The sequence below is a fragment of the Panulirus ornatus genome, chromosome 9 (assembly GCF_036320965.1).
Source record: "Panulirus ornatus isolate Po-2019 chromosome 9, ASM3632096v1, whole genome shotgun sequence".
Taxonomy (NCBI): domain Eukaryota; kingdom Metazoa; phylum Arthropoda; class Malacostraca; order Decapoda; family Palinuridae; genus Panulirus; species Panulirus ornatus.
The window spans coordinates 28,065,620-28,080,985 of NC_092232.1; the positions used below are offsets into that span (position 1 = coordinate 28,065,620).

The following is a 15,366-nucleotide window of genomic DNA, read 5'->3' on the forward strand; positions in this document are numbered from 1 at the left end:
AATAAAGAGCTTTAAAAGTTTATTTGTGTGCATGGTATCAATGATGAAATGAAGAGAAGAATGATGAAGCAAAGCAGCAATTGCAACGTAAAATGTGTTGAAACAGTGGTAGATATGTAAAGTGAGAAAGATCTGAGAATTAGGCTTAGGAAGGAAGGAGTTTTCATCAAGATTGCTGCCAAAAGTCAAATTAAGGTGAACGGTAAAAAATACAAACTACATTTGTAGCGTACTCTATGCTCTTAAGAAATGCAAAAACTTCTTATGACCCTCCCTGTTAAAAGTGGTATAAAACAATATAAAGGATAACAACAACAACACAGAATACTTTTAACTGTTTATAAATGTTAAAGCGTATTACTGCATAAACAAAATTCCAAAATAATTGCTATTCTATATCTTCTGGTCTAACAGGATGTGTTAATGGGATGACTGATTTCTGTTGTACGTCTCGAGATAACGCCTTTCGCATGTCTGGAATAGAAAACAACTGTGTATTACTTTGATGCAAAAATTTGTTTCCCAAGAAAAATAAAAGAAAGGATTTGAAGAACTATTCTTCATTGGAGGCTTTGGCCCCTGAGCATTAGGATGGCATATTTGAAACCCTAAATAGTGTTTGCACCAGGATTTTCCTACATCAACTACTGAAACATTTATGAGGCTGGTTAATGCTTGCTTATAGAGACCCAACAACTATAAAGAACCCCATCTAAGCATATCACTGGTGTTTGGTGCTTGGAGAGCACTCTTGAGACCAATCCTCATCACTCATTACTCAGTGGAGTCTGTGCCTTGAGCCTGTTAATCACTAAACACCTTCAAGCAGATATTTACATATCAAGTCTCACACCTCAATTTCAAGGCCATGCACCAAGCCTGGGTGGTGGGAGTACACATCAATTTTTCCTAAACTCAGTCATCCTACACCTGTGCCAATGAGAGGACATATTTCTTGACATTCCTAGGAAGGAAAGAGCAGTTTTCAGCTAGATTTAGAGAGTTAAACAGATCATCTTGAACTATTTGACAATGATGATCTATCTTCACATTGTGTGGAGAATGATTTTATGGCCACTTACTCTTTCTGATCTATCTTCCGATTGTGTGGAGAATGGTTTTATGGGCACTTACTCTTGCAGCATTAAAAGTTGACCAAGATAAGGCAGGAGCAGGTTTCCAAATGAAAGTGAAAGCAATGTTGCCAGTGACCACCTGACATTGACAAACACTGCATTTGATTGGTGCTGCTGGTAATTTTACAAACTTTTGGAATATTGCTGTTTGAAAGAACTATCACTGAATCACATTCATTATAGCAAGAAAAGATTCATTTCATAAGATAAGTCAATATTCTGGAATAGGTCAAACAATGAAACATGGGCAACTGACAATTCAGGACTTTGCAATTTTTGTGCTTTATGCTGAACCATCTAAAAAAGAAAAAAAAATGTTATTACAGTGAAAGTAATGGATCAAAAACATTTATGAAGCAATTTTTTTTCATGGTTATATGAATATCTTTGAAATTCATTGTAAGGTTAAATATTTTTTTAGACAAATATAAAAAAATGAATCTTAAGGGTTCGAAAAGATAACTTAGTAGGATGCTAAAGGGTGAATATATTTTTCATTTTGAAAAGATGGATGAAGGAAAAGACAGAAAATAAATGGAGGCTCATAGGGTTCTGCCTCAGGTGAAGAAATTGTTTTTCTTCCCTCAAAACCAATCTTTTGCTCCTCTAACCAACATGAAGGAGCAAACTTTTAGTCAATACTCCAAGTTAATTGAGTCGCCTTTCTCGTCAAGCTCTAAAGCACTTGTCAGACTTAAAAGATCTCCTTCAAGAAGGATATAAGCAAGAGTATGTGAGGGTTAACAATGACTGGGTAGGAGCAAAAGCCTCCATCACCAAATTATATATATTTTTTTTTATTTTGCTTTGTCGCTGTCTCCCGCGTTTGTGAGGTAGCGTAAATTACCAAATTACCTGAATCTAATTATTCAAATGGGTGTAACCCACGGGAGGACCTTGATGTAATTGAGGTGTCTTACACAGAAGACCTACTTTATCTGAAACTGAGCACCTGCATCAGCCTCAGTTGTTCACGAAAAGGATAAGACCCTTGTCTTTTTGTGTCAAAGTTTGGGCAAGCCTCACATGATGTGCCCTATTCTTATTCTTCAAGAGGGCAAACTGCAGAGAAATTGTTTAAAAAGTAGACCTACTGACATGAAGACCACCATATATCTCCAGCCAACATATGATATCTATTTGGAAAAGAAATGTTTAGTATAAGGAATGCCATAGAAGGTAAATTTAGAATGAGGTAACATCAGAAAAGTCCTGTTTCCTTAAGGTAGCAGAATGTACAAGATCACAACAGAAGGTGCCAATACAAGCATGGAGACAAAACTACTTATACCTAATGATACTGGTTCTGAAAAGATACTCTGAATCCTTAGGATATGAATAAGGGTGAAAAATGTCCCTGACTCTTATTAAGTGCTACAAGATATTGTGCACATAACATATCAAGAAATCTAAGGTACCTAAGGCTCCATCCAAAGTGACTAAAAGAGGAAAAGGGGCCTTATCTCTAGCAAAAGTATTATACTATGCACAATACTACAGGTCAATTGTAAGTTACCTATGCACATGGTTTCCTTCTACCTAAATTTACTTAGATTAATAAGATCAAATTTTATTATAATAAAAATGTTCATATCCATCATAAGTGCTCTTTTTTTTTCAAAAATATAAAAAAAAGGCTAGGCAAAGAACTCCTCAGGTTTTACCGGAATCTTGCATTGACTTTTTTTTTTTGTCCCTACACAATTTTTCATCACAGAAAAAAATGAAAAGTTCAATATACCTTTCCAAACTTTCTAAAGCCTTTACATTTGCTCATGAAACTTACTAAATACAGAAAATTTTTAAAATTGTAAACCGAATAGAGTCAGTCTAATTTATTTGAAAAAAATGCAAAGATAACCAAAAAATCTGGAGTTATATAACAGTATTAACTGTTCAATGGTAAATATTGAACATTCAAGATAGGGGTAAGTAACAACATTATAGGAATCAGAATGGTGTTTCATGGAACACTTTTGTCATCTGTGAGAATAGTTACTGGGAGTGAAATAAGAATAGAGGAAATACTGTCTGGAAAATATCAAAAATATCCATAATGAGTTTTCTGAATTGAGTTTCATGGCCATATGTGAAATAATTTTTTTTTCATCCAGGTTAAGTTCTAGGCTAAATCTTTTTATATTAAAGAAATTAAACTAGAGTTATGGATATCATGTCATTTAATTCTTAAGATGCTGGGAATCAACTGTATAAAGTTTCATAGCCATGGGGAAATAATTGTACCATATAAAGTTTAAAAGTAAAATGTTTAGAGTTCTGAAGTTAAGATCAAGGTTAAGTTAAAGGTTAAAATGTGACTCCCGGTAAGAGAAGGCCAGATGACAAATGGATGACAGACAAAGCCATGCTTAAAAGTGTCATGCTACACAGGTGACACGAAAACAACAATAAATGTCAATATTACATGCTATGCAAAGTTTTGAGAATATTCTAAATGTATCATCTTACAAAATGCTTATCAATAATATTTAATATGAAGAAGGCCATTCAGTTTCAAGTGGGAAATGCTTTTAATTTCATCAGTAAGGAAAGAAATTCTTACCATAAGCATCCTCATCTGGGTCTCCTGAGTAGTACTGCAAGACTGTGCGGTAAACAATGTAGCCCAGCTTCTTGTACATGGTGATGGCCACAAGGTTACTCACCCGCACAAACAGGTCCACAAAGTAACACCGTTTTCTGAAGTTGGGAAAGATGGAGCTTTATTAATTTATTTTCTTTATATGATAGAAAAATAGCCTATAGTAAATTCATTACCTATATGTAAGTAGGCTATGGTACAATGATTATCTAAATAGAGAACAAATGAAACTTGAAAACCACCCCTATACTTGAAATGATAAGGGGAATAGATATGTTGTTTGATGTTACTGATGAAAACTGATGAAGTACATGATGCATCATCATTTTAAACTAAACCAGTTTACAAATGGTACTGCATTAGCAATTCATGATGAGTACGATATAGTAAGGACAACATAAACAGCTGAAAAGTGCATCAAAAATGCCTTTTGAAATGAGAACTGCAAGTTGGTTTCATTAAAAATAAACACTAGTCATACTACAATCCTTTAAAAATGAATCTAATGGGTGACAGTGAAAATATTCATAAGTGTTTTCATCCCAGTAAATATATCTAAAATAGGTGTGTGAAAAAAGCTGAAAACCCTACTTTTAACATATCACTCGACTCCAATCCATAACTAACTTTTCAGAGATGTCTTCCAAAATGGCCATAAGCTGCTTTGCAAGGCCCAATCGTCGATACTCAGGTGCAACTGTTAATGCAGTAACATGACCATGCCAGTTTTCACCATGTCCCTCTGCTTTACCCATTACTAGAAGAAGAAAATTGATTAGAATAAACTGCAGCAAACAATATCTATTTTGTCTCTAATCTAGACTAAAACAAAATCAAGAGAACCAATCCTTGGAAAGTAATGTCACACTCTTGCCCCTTGCCCCCTGTCTCTTGTACAATTCTTTGCTCACAAATACACAAGGGCACTGGACAGCTCATTTACAAAATGTTAAGAGAATATGGCCCCCAGTACCTGATGTGGCACCAAGAATCTCCATGCCAGACAGTACCCTTATTGTATACTCAAATCTTTAACTGTACTTGTCTCTTTCTCAATACATACAAATTTGTGGTGTTAAATTTTTCCTTAACCACATTTAGGTATCAATTCTCCACAGATTTCTTTGACATCTAGCTATTTTCAGTGAATCTTTTCTTAGCACTCTAGCTTTAATTTGTATTTTTTAGTCAACTTTGAGGTGGGTATGATTTGACTTTGTGTAATTTGTGACTTGCTAGAACCTAAAGGTTATTCAGGACTTTTTATCATGAAAAAGAATCTAAAAACTTTGAAACATTTACTTGTAATTACATATCTTAGCTTTTTTTCAAAGATATCAAAAACTTTGAGAATAATTACAATGAATTATATATTTTGGCTTGCTTTGAAAAACTCAACAGTCTATTTACATTAACAATACAGTCTCAAATTTCTAATACTTTTATTCCTTCCAGTTTTTTTTTATACTTCATATTTATCAATGAAACTCCTATATTCTTGGCATTCTGTTTGTAAATGTTCCAGAGTAATACTGCAACTGCAGGTTGTATACAATGCTTGGTCTCCTATCCATTAAGTGATCATGGTTAAACATAGTACAACTAATCCTCAGTTGACGGAGATTTGTCTCAAAATGGCGCTGCTTGTTGAAGGAGGAATGCCATACTTCAACGTCTTTCTTTAATTTAAAATTTTAGGCTTCCGAGCCCCATCTAGCTTGCTATTAACATCTAACAGTTATTCATTCTGCCTATAAATTCATTGAGCTACAACTATCATATATAAATTACTAGTTATAGCTGCTTTAGCTTCAGCATATGTTTCATTACCATTGATACCAACATGTCCAGGACACCAGCAAAATTCTACACTCATGGTGCGAGTGGACTCTTAAAATAAAATCCAATTTAGGATTTTTTGAACTATGGGATACCCTGGAGCATAGTGTGATGCTGTTTGGTGAGCAACTTTCAAAGTGTAATAGCTGCAATTTTCTTCTTTGATTGACTGCTCCAGCAATCAGAGTGCAGACTGAATACCATATAGTTCTGAAGTAATAATGGAAGATTCTCTTGGGTAGTTCTGTGATGAGATTCTTCTTCAATAACCAGCGTGAAGCCAACATCCTGAGCAAACAGTAAATATAACTGTTCTGTCTGCATGAATACTGTTATGCTGAAGGAATTTGCTTTCTTGTTATAAGAGGAAAAAGACTGCTTTTCATTTTCATCCATTCCCAGCAAAGTTTCATTTCAGAAACCTTCCAGGAAAGGAACCAAGCAAAACACTTTGGGACTGAGCTTTAGTCCAAACTATTCTCAGCTATTGGCATTTACATCACATGCTTTTCAAAACTTTGGAAGGTAGTCAAATACCCCAGTTCTCTCAGCAGAAAAAACATTCTGAAGAGAAAATTTAGGCCAAGTTCTTTGCATCTTAAATTCATAGGGAAAACAACAATTTGCCAATTGTAACACTATATACATTTTGCATACCTTGACATCCTTAAATCTCCTAATTTTGAAGTCTTCTGGCTTCGTTATTTTATGAAAACTTTTACTATTTTGCTTCATTTGCTGCTATCCTAATTTTGCTAAATTTGCTACATTCTTTGACCATCTCACTTCCCATCCAATGTAGTTGTGCTATCCTCTAACCCATTTGCTAAGTCTTCTCAGCAAGAAGTTTCCACTGCACAACAGATTAGCTGAATGGCCTATGCATTCTCAAAAATCAAGAACAACTAACAGAATGCACTCAAACTTCCAATGCACTTGATCTCTTATTCACCTATATAACCCTTTTTGTTCTCTCTCAACAATACAGCCTCATTTGGGTCTTTCAATCACACTTCTGTAACTCTCTCTCCCCTCTTCCCATTTCCTCTGAAAACACCTATCAAAGCACATTAGGAAAGCATGGATTTTAACTATCATTCCTTGCAATGACTATTTTGCTAATTTGATAGTTATCTGTGCTGAATGCATAATGGAAGTTCATACTGCAAGACCTAAGGAATACATACCTTCTCCCTGTATGACTATCTCTTCTTATGGATAAATTTGTGAGCATCATCATTCAAGAAATGTTTTCCTTTTAAGGTACAATGATTCCATGGTTCCTGAAATGCTGTTGAAGTCATCCATCCACCTTATAAGGTAAGAAGTACCATTCAATTTATCCCAAACAAAAACCAAGCCTGACCTAACCCATCTAGGACAGGCTGGGCTGTCCTAAGTGGTTAGATTCAAAGATAATTCTTGACTGCTTTGGAGGTTTGGTGAGTTTTCATAGCTTCCATTGATTTTTTATTTTTAAAAGCATTTTACCTACACTACCACATTATCTAATATCAATCAAGAGAGCATAATATTCCCAATAATGCTCTGCTACTGTTACTATATTCTCTAAACATAAAAACTACACTTGCATTACCAAACAAAATCACTCAATTTCCGACGTCAATAGCAATGTAAGCTAAATAAGACTTATACCCATAACTCTCACCACTGCTGCCTTATTCAATACCTGTATCATTCAATAAGCCAAGGTAATGTTCTAAATGATGCTCTGCACCTATTATTGTATTCTCTAAACACTTTACTAGCACTGCAAAATAACTCAATAACCAAAGATAATAGTATTGCGGAACTAAACTGGAATTTCACTTAAAAAATCTAACTGGCAAAACAGTATTTGGTAATGGTAATTGTTTTCTTCCGCATAATTATTTGCTTTGGATATTGAGTGGTTTAGATCTGAAATGCTTGTGTAGTATTTAGACATTAACAGTTCCAGAGTATGAATTTGAGCTTTATATTTTACTGACTAATACTAAATAAGGTGATAGTAGTGTATCGAAAAAATCTGGGGTTAATCAATGTAACACCAAGTAATGCACTACCACAAATCAACAGATGTTATGAAAACCTCACCTACCCACTCAAGCAATCAAGATTAATCTTAACTTTCGATGTTCTCCAAGAAATATGCCACTCATAACTGTGTGCATATGGTGCCAGATGGCAACTGCAATCGGCTATGTAATCCATAGCAGCAGAAGAGTCTAATGTTGGTACTGCATGTTTGTAGCTTCCATCGTTCTGGTTATAACGTGGGGTTTTTAAAGGGTCTGTTGCTTTTTAAGTGATCTAGCTACATATGCATCAATTAACCTCAAATTTCCCAATATACATAACCTTCACTGTTGTATATCTTCCAATAATATGTAATGCTGAAAGTAATGTTCCAATATTTCTCTAGAATAAGCTAAATTCTGCATCAGCTTTTCAAACAGATTTCTTCAATGCCCAAAAGTATAACAGATGCACTGCCAAACTAGACAGTTACGCGGTAAATGACCCATCGACACCAACTAGTCAACATGATACCCGTTGTTTACTCTCATAAATCCCAAATTTCTAGTAACAAGCAATTCTCGTGTTTATGACTTCTTAACTTGAAAAGTCCATCACTGAGGTGGACCTGTATATTTCGGGGATTTGTCGTACAGCTACAATAAGGAAACATTAATGCTTGTTTCTCCCGAATGTATAATTCACTTCTGTGAGGCTCCTAAACCAGACCATCACCGGTTTATCCCAAGTCTAAACTTACTGTAACCCATGATGACTCCACTTGGGGACTCTGCAACCTGAAAATATTCAGGCCAGTGTGCCAAGTACTGGAGATAGAAGGACAGTCCATATGTCTCAGTTAACGGATCAAGATTAACATTATTGAAGTGAAACATATCTTCACAGCGAAATGGTCTTAGGGTAGTCATCTCTTAGGGAAATAAGGAATCTGTGCTATAGATGTTCCTCAGTCCGTACTCCGGTGTTGTCAGGCCAGCGCACAACACACCAACTACGACAAGTTGGAAACACAAACGAGCGACCGTAATCGTTAGCGAACTAAAGATGCTGCTGCTGCTGCTTTCAACTTGATAATAACTCATGTATACTCTTTATCGTCTCACACTACATCTTTTATGTCATCTGTTCGAGATTTATACCAAAATGAAATCAGATGTAAAGGCAGATGGTTGGGTACAACTTAGAGATCATTGTGGGATGGTTGTTTTAGAACCTGTTGTTATTACAGCGACCTACACAAAGACGAATTGGTTGTGTGATTTTGGTGGTTTCTATGGTCCGTCGGTGATTTACAAGGGAATTTGTTAATGAGATCATTTACATAAGAAACTGTGCTTAATCATGGGTAAGTTTTTCGTATATTTACTTACTTCATTTCTGAGATTAGCAGACACCTGTATTCTACAGGCTCAGTTGAATTAACTGGAACTCGTTCGTTCAAGATGAAATTTTGCAATTCGTCTGTTTAATTCGCTAATAAATATAGTAATGTGGCTATAATTTGCTGGGATCACCAAACGTTTTCCATAGGTTTGTGAGGCCACCGATACTTTACGACTGTCAAAACACTGGCTCAATCCCAAAGCTTACCCGACAATCCTCCTGCATCAGTGTATACATTGGAAAGTTTTTACGAAATTTGAGTTGTTTTGCTGTAATCAATAACACTTGTTTGTATTTAGTTACCCCGGTTTTCTGGTTATCATAGATAGTGGTGAATATGCTTTTTAATTCTTGTTGAGGTTGCAATTACCTTTTAAGACTGAAATGGTTCGTTTTTGAAAAAAAACAAAGAAATGAGAACCACTTGTTTAGACAGTCATAACATACGTTACAAGTGTTCATTTATTGCATATATTACAAACTTCCCTTACATTACTTGACTTAATTCCTTTACATGAATAAGTATGGATACAGTGTTTACTATTTAGGTATCAGTAAAATGGCTTGCCATTTTCTGCAGGATTTTAGATCATTGTTAGTGTTTCTCGTGCGCACTTTATAAATCCTAAGACTGATCGTGCCATCTAAACTGCCATATGATATAGTCTCGTAATCTTATGACAGACGAAAATAATTCCTGGGTTCCTCTAAACTGTTTCTTAATGCAGCCTTCTCTGTGGCTGTTCCATAACAACAGTCGTCGTTGGAACGGCTTTCTTCATCTATCCAACCTTGGGGTTCTGTCCTATCGTCGTCTCTCCTTAGAACAAGTCTTAAGATACTGTAGCTTCCTATGATAGGTCCTTGATATTTGATATCTGAGATGTTGGGTCATGATAGGCTAGGATGTAAGTGTTATCATGACCTTAGGTTAGGGGATAAGTGTTATTATGACCTTAGGTTAGGACGTTGTGTTATTATGACCTTAAGTTAGGGCGTTAAGTGTTATTATGACCTTAGGTTAGGACGTTAAGTGTTATTATGACCTTAAGTTAGGACGTTAAGTGTTCTTATGACCTTAGGTTAGCGCGTTAAGTGTTATTATGACCTTAGGTTAGGACGTTAAGTGTTATTATGACCTTAAGTTAGGACGTTAAGTGTTCTTATGACCTTAGGTTAGCGCGTTAAGTGTTATTATGACCTTAGGTTAGGGCATAAGTGTTATTATGACCTTAGGTTAGGACGTTAAGTTTTATTATGACCCTGGGTTAGGGAGTAAGTTTTATTATGACCTTAGGTTAGGGCGTAAGTGTTATTATGATCTTAGATTAGAGCGTAAGTATTATTATGACCTTGGGTTAGGGCGTAAGTGTTATTATGACCTTAGGTTAGGGCGTAAGTTATGTCCTTAGTGTTACATTAGTTTAAGTTTTAGGTTGGGTGAGTTTAGATCCCAGGATCATTAGGGTATGTTCCTTCGTCAAGGCGTAAATCAGATAATTAAGTTAGGTTTTTGGTTTGGTCAGGATTAATTTTTGAGTTTGGTTTAGGTTTAGTTTTAGGTTTATTGTAGGTTGGGTTGTAAGACCAAGTCCCCAGGCTTGACCCTGGGTAATGTCACAGAATCTCGCATGTGATTTGAATTACGAACCTAACGTAACTTTAGATCGAACCCCAGCGACTGTTGAAAGATGTTACGTAAACTCAGCTCTACCGGTCACGGAGCCAGTGGTAAATCAGATACCGGTTACGAAGCCCATGGTAAATTGGATACCTGTCACGGAGCCTGTGATAAATCGGATACCGGTTACAGAGCCTGCGTAAATCATATACCATTGCAGGGCCTGTGTTAAGTCGGATACTCGTTACATAGCCTGCTATAAATCGGATACCGTTACAGGGCCTGTGGTAAATCGGATATCCGTTATAGGGCTCGTGGTAAATAGGATACCGGTTTCGGAGACATTCCATAATACTTAAGCTCTTAATTTTATAAATTGTAAATTTATGCTACCATTACGTCTGGAAACCGAGCAATTTGAGTATATAAATGAAAAGACAAAATAGCAAAAGACAAGCGGTGGTGTTTCAGGAATGGCAACTCCAGACGAAATCAAAGCGTCGTAGTTAATAGCGAACAATATTGTTGGCGTCTCCGGGAGCAGCAGGCGGTAATGTACCCAAAAGCTGCCGCTGTGGCAGCTATGGAATGCTAGATTCGACTATCTCTACTCAGGTGAAGACGCTTGTCAGTTATCATGATTTGCAGTTAAGATGAATGAAGGATGAATTACGCTTACCTAAGTTTATAGATGTAGGAGGTCACTTAAGACGGAAGAACGATAAGTTTGGCTTTTCTTGTACGTAGTTGAGAAGTAAACCTAGTAATACTGGATATGTAGAAAATGGAAGTCAAGAGGGTACGATCAGATCATTACTATGCGCAAAGAAGTGATAAAGTCACACTTCGTGGCTTTAAAGTTATTTCCGTGATTCCAAAGCTTTCCACAATGGCATACTTTAAAATTAGAAAAACTTTTGACGCATCGCTAATATCCCCAACAGAGTTTCCCTTCTCAATGTCATTACTTGTAGAACCTGATGTAGATTAAAGTAACCATTTAATCGTAATGCATTTAGGAGGGTGGACGTGTTGGAAATGAGATGTTTAAGGACAATGTGTGGTGTGAGGTGGTTTGATCGAGTAAGTAATGAAAGGGTAAGAGAGATATGTGGTAATAAAAAGAGTGTGGCTGAGAGAGCAGAAAAGGGTGTATTGAAACGGTTGGTCACACGGAGAGAATGAGTGAGTAAAGATTGACAAAGAGGTTATATGTGTTCAGAGGTGGAGGGAACGAGAAGTAGGGGACCAAATTGAAGGTGGAAGGATGGAGTGAAAAAGATTTTGAGCGATCGGGCCTGAACATGCAGGAGGGTGAAAGGCATGGAAGGAATAGAGTGAATTGGAACGATGTGGTATACCGGGGTCGACGTGCTGTCAGTGGATTGAACCAGGGCATGTGAAGCGTCTGGGGTAAACCATGGAAAGTTTTGTAGGGCCTTTGTTGTCTTTTGCTAGAGCTACCTCGCGCGCACGCGGGGAGGGGGATGCCATTTCATGTGTGGCGTGGTGGCGACGGGAATGGATGAAGACAGCAAGTATAAATATGTACATGTGTATATATGTATATGTATGTATACGTTGAAATATATAGTTATGTATATGTGCGTGTATGTATATACATGTGTATGTGGGTGGGTTGGGCCATTCTTTCGTCTGTTTCCTTGCGCTACCTCGCTAACGCGGGAGACAGCGATAAAGTATTATAAGATAAAATGAAATATATATACATATATATATATATATATATATATATATATATATATATATATATATATATATATATATATATATATATATATATGATGGTCACACCAGTCGGTGATGAAGGTTATGAAGGTGAAATCGCACTTCAGTAGTTCATACAATTTTATTTAACATATAATCTTTCTATGCATGTGGCACGACATGTTTCTTGGAAACAATCCAACTCATCAGGTGCCGTTTCTTAACAGTTATTTAAATCCGAGCATCACACTTGATTCCCGCCGCCCACCGCCAATCTTTATGGACCAACACTATGTGCTTTGTCTTGCCGTAACCGTTTTAAGGGAGAGTGATGAAGGAGGTTCACGTGGCGGGGCTTGACGACTTGGGTAGCTGGGTGTCTTGAATAACTTTTTTATGTTTTCGTGTTTTGTCATTTCTCTCATTATAATTTGGTTAATGCTACGAAGGGCTTCGATATTGCCTGGAGACAAATTTAAGTTCTTGGTATTACGGCAATCAAGACAGATTCATTGATATTGTGTGTGGCATGATTAGCAGAGGGGTGTAAAGGTAACGGAATTTTCAAGATCTCAGGGGTGATCATTTTTACGACATTGTTTAGCAGCCGCATTTTTGTGGTCACCCTGCGCACTGAATGACGGTGCCATAACAACCCCTCTCCCATACAGTCTGACCTGCCTGCCTTATAGGAATATATTTACATGCCTTGCATTTGATTGTGTAAACATTCCCAATTGTTGCATGATTTGGCCTACTATTTATTTAGGTCTTACTGATGGTATTATTGCAATGAAAAACAACATTACAAGCATTTTTTTTTCTGAAACGTCTTAGTTTAGTTAAGTTGGGAGAATAGGGCAACACTAAACATTTAGACTTATCCTTATTTGTCACATTTTTGTTACAAGAAGCATTAGATGTCTCTCTAGCTTTCCAGTAAGCTTGTTACATTATCCCAATTGGTTGGGGGAGGGATCGATGGTTCTGGGAGCGATGAAGAATGTGTGGGAAGAGAGAACGTTATCTCGGAGAACAAAAATGGGTGTGTATAAACGATCAGTAGTTTTAACAATGTTATATAGTTGCGAAGCATGGACTTTAGATAGGGTTGTACGGAGGAGGGTGGATGTGTTGGAAATGAAAGGTTTGAGGACAACATTTGGTGTGAGGTGGTTTCATCGAGTAAGTAATGAAAGGGTAAGAGAGATGTGTGGTAATGAAGAGTGTGGTTGAGAGGGCAGAAGAGGATGTGTTGAAATGGTTTGGGCATATGGAGAGAATGAGTGCGGAAAGATTGACAAAGAGGATATATGTGTCAGAAGTGGAGGGAACAAGGAGACGCGGGAGACCAAATTGGAGGTGGAAATATGGAGTGAAAAAGATTTTGAGTGATCGGGACCTGAACATGCAGGAGGGTGAAAGGCGTGCAAGGAATAGAGTGAACTGGAATGATGTGGTATACCGGGGTCGACGTGCTGTCAGTGTACTGAACCAGGGTATGTGAAGCGTCTGGGGTAAACCATGGAAAGGTCTATGAGGCCTGGATGATGTGGATAGGGAGCTGTGGTTTCGGTGCATTACACATGACAGCTAGAGACTGAGTGTGAACGAATGTGGCATTTTTTATCTTTTCCTGGAGCTACCTCGCTGAAGGGGGGGAATTCTATTTCCTGTATTATGGGGTAGCGACAGGAATGGATGAAGGCAAGCAAGTACACACACACACACACACACACACACACACACACACACACACACACACACACACACATATATGGGTATGTTTGAAGGAATAGTGGTTCCAACAATGTTGTATGGTTGCGAGGCGTGGGCTATGGATAGAGTTGTGCGCAGGAGGGTGGATGTGCTGGAAATGAGATGTTTGAGGACAATGTGTGGTATGAGGTGGTTTGATCGAGTAAGTAACGTAAGGGTAAGAGAGATGTGTGGAAATAAAAAGAGCGTGGTTGAGAGAGCAGAAGAGGGTGTTTTGAAATGGTTTGGGCACATGGAGAGAATGAGTGAGGAAAGATTGACTAAGAGGATATATGTGTCGGAGGTGGAGGGAACGAGGAGAAGTGGGAGACCAAATTGGAGGTGGAAAGATGGAGTGAAAAAGATTTTGAGTGATCGGGACCTGAACATGCAGGAGGGTGAAAGGCGTGCAAGGAATAGAGTGAACTGGAATGATGTGGTATACCGGGGTCGACGTGCTGTCAGTGTACTGAACCAGGGTATGTGAAGCGTCTGGGGTAAACCATGGAAAGGTCTATGAGGCCTGGATGATGTGGATAGGGAGCTGTGGTTTCGGTGCATTACACATGACAGCTAGAGACTGAGTGTGAACGAATGTGGCATTTTTTATCTTTTCCTGGAGCTACCTCGCTGAAGGGGGGGAATTCTATTTCCTGTATTATGGGGTAGCGACAGGAATGGATGAAGGCAAGCAAGTACACACACACACACACACACACACACACACACACACACACACACACACACACACACACACACACATATATGGGTATGTTTGAAGGAATAGTGGTTCCAACAATGTTGTATGGTTGCGAGGCGTGGGCTATGGATAGAGTTGTGCGCAGGAGGGTGGATGTGCTGGAAATGAGATGTTTGAGGACAATATGTGGTGTGAGGTGGTTTGATCGAGTAAGTAACGTAAGGGTAAGAGAGATGTGTGGAAATAAAAAGAGCGTTGTTGAGAGAGCAGAAGAGGGTGTTTTAAAATGGTTTGGGCACATGGAGAGAATGAGTGCGGAAAGATTGACAAAGAGGATATATGTGTCAGAAGTGGAGGGAACAAGGAGACGCGGGAGACCAAATTGGAGGTGGAAATATGGAGTGAAAAAGATTTTGAGTGATCGGGACCTGAACATGCAGGAGGGTGAAAGGCGTGCAAGGAATAGAGTGAACTGGAATGATGTGGTATACCGGGGTCGACGTGCTGTCAGTGTACTGAACCAGGGTATGTGAAGCGTCTGGGGTAAACCATGGAAAGG

At 37.8% G+C, this 15,366-nt stretch overlaps 1 protein-coding gene across 1 annotated transcript; it reads right to left on the minus strand.

The window, feature by feature from the left end:
* Positions 1-325: 325 nt before the first annotated feature.
* On the minus strand, positions 326-8,607 carry Naa20A (N-alpha-acetyltransferase 20 A). Its single transcript, XM_071664924.1, has 4 exons — positions 8,357-8,607; positions 4,366-4,495; positions 3,700-3,836; positions 326-474 (listed from the first exon to the last, which is right to left on the minus strand). Exons 1-4 carry the CDS (start codon positions 8,523-8,525, stop codon positions 389-391), a joined length of 522 nt encoding a protein of 173 aa, XP_071521025.1. The 5' UTR covers positions 8,526-8,607; the 3' UTR covers positions 326-388.
* Between the last annotated feature and the right edge of the window lie 6,759 nt (positions 8,608-15,366).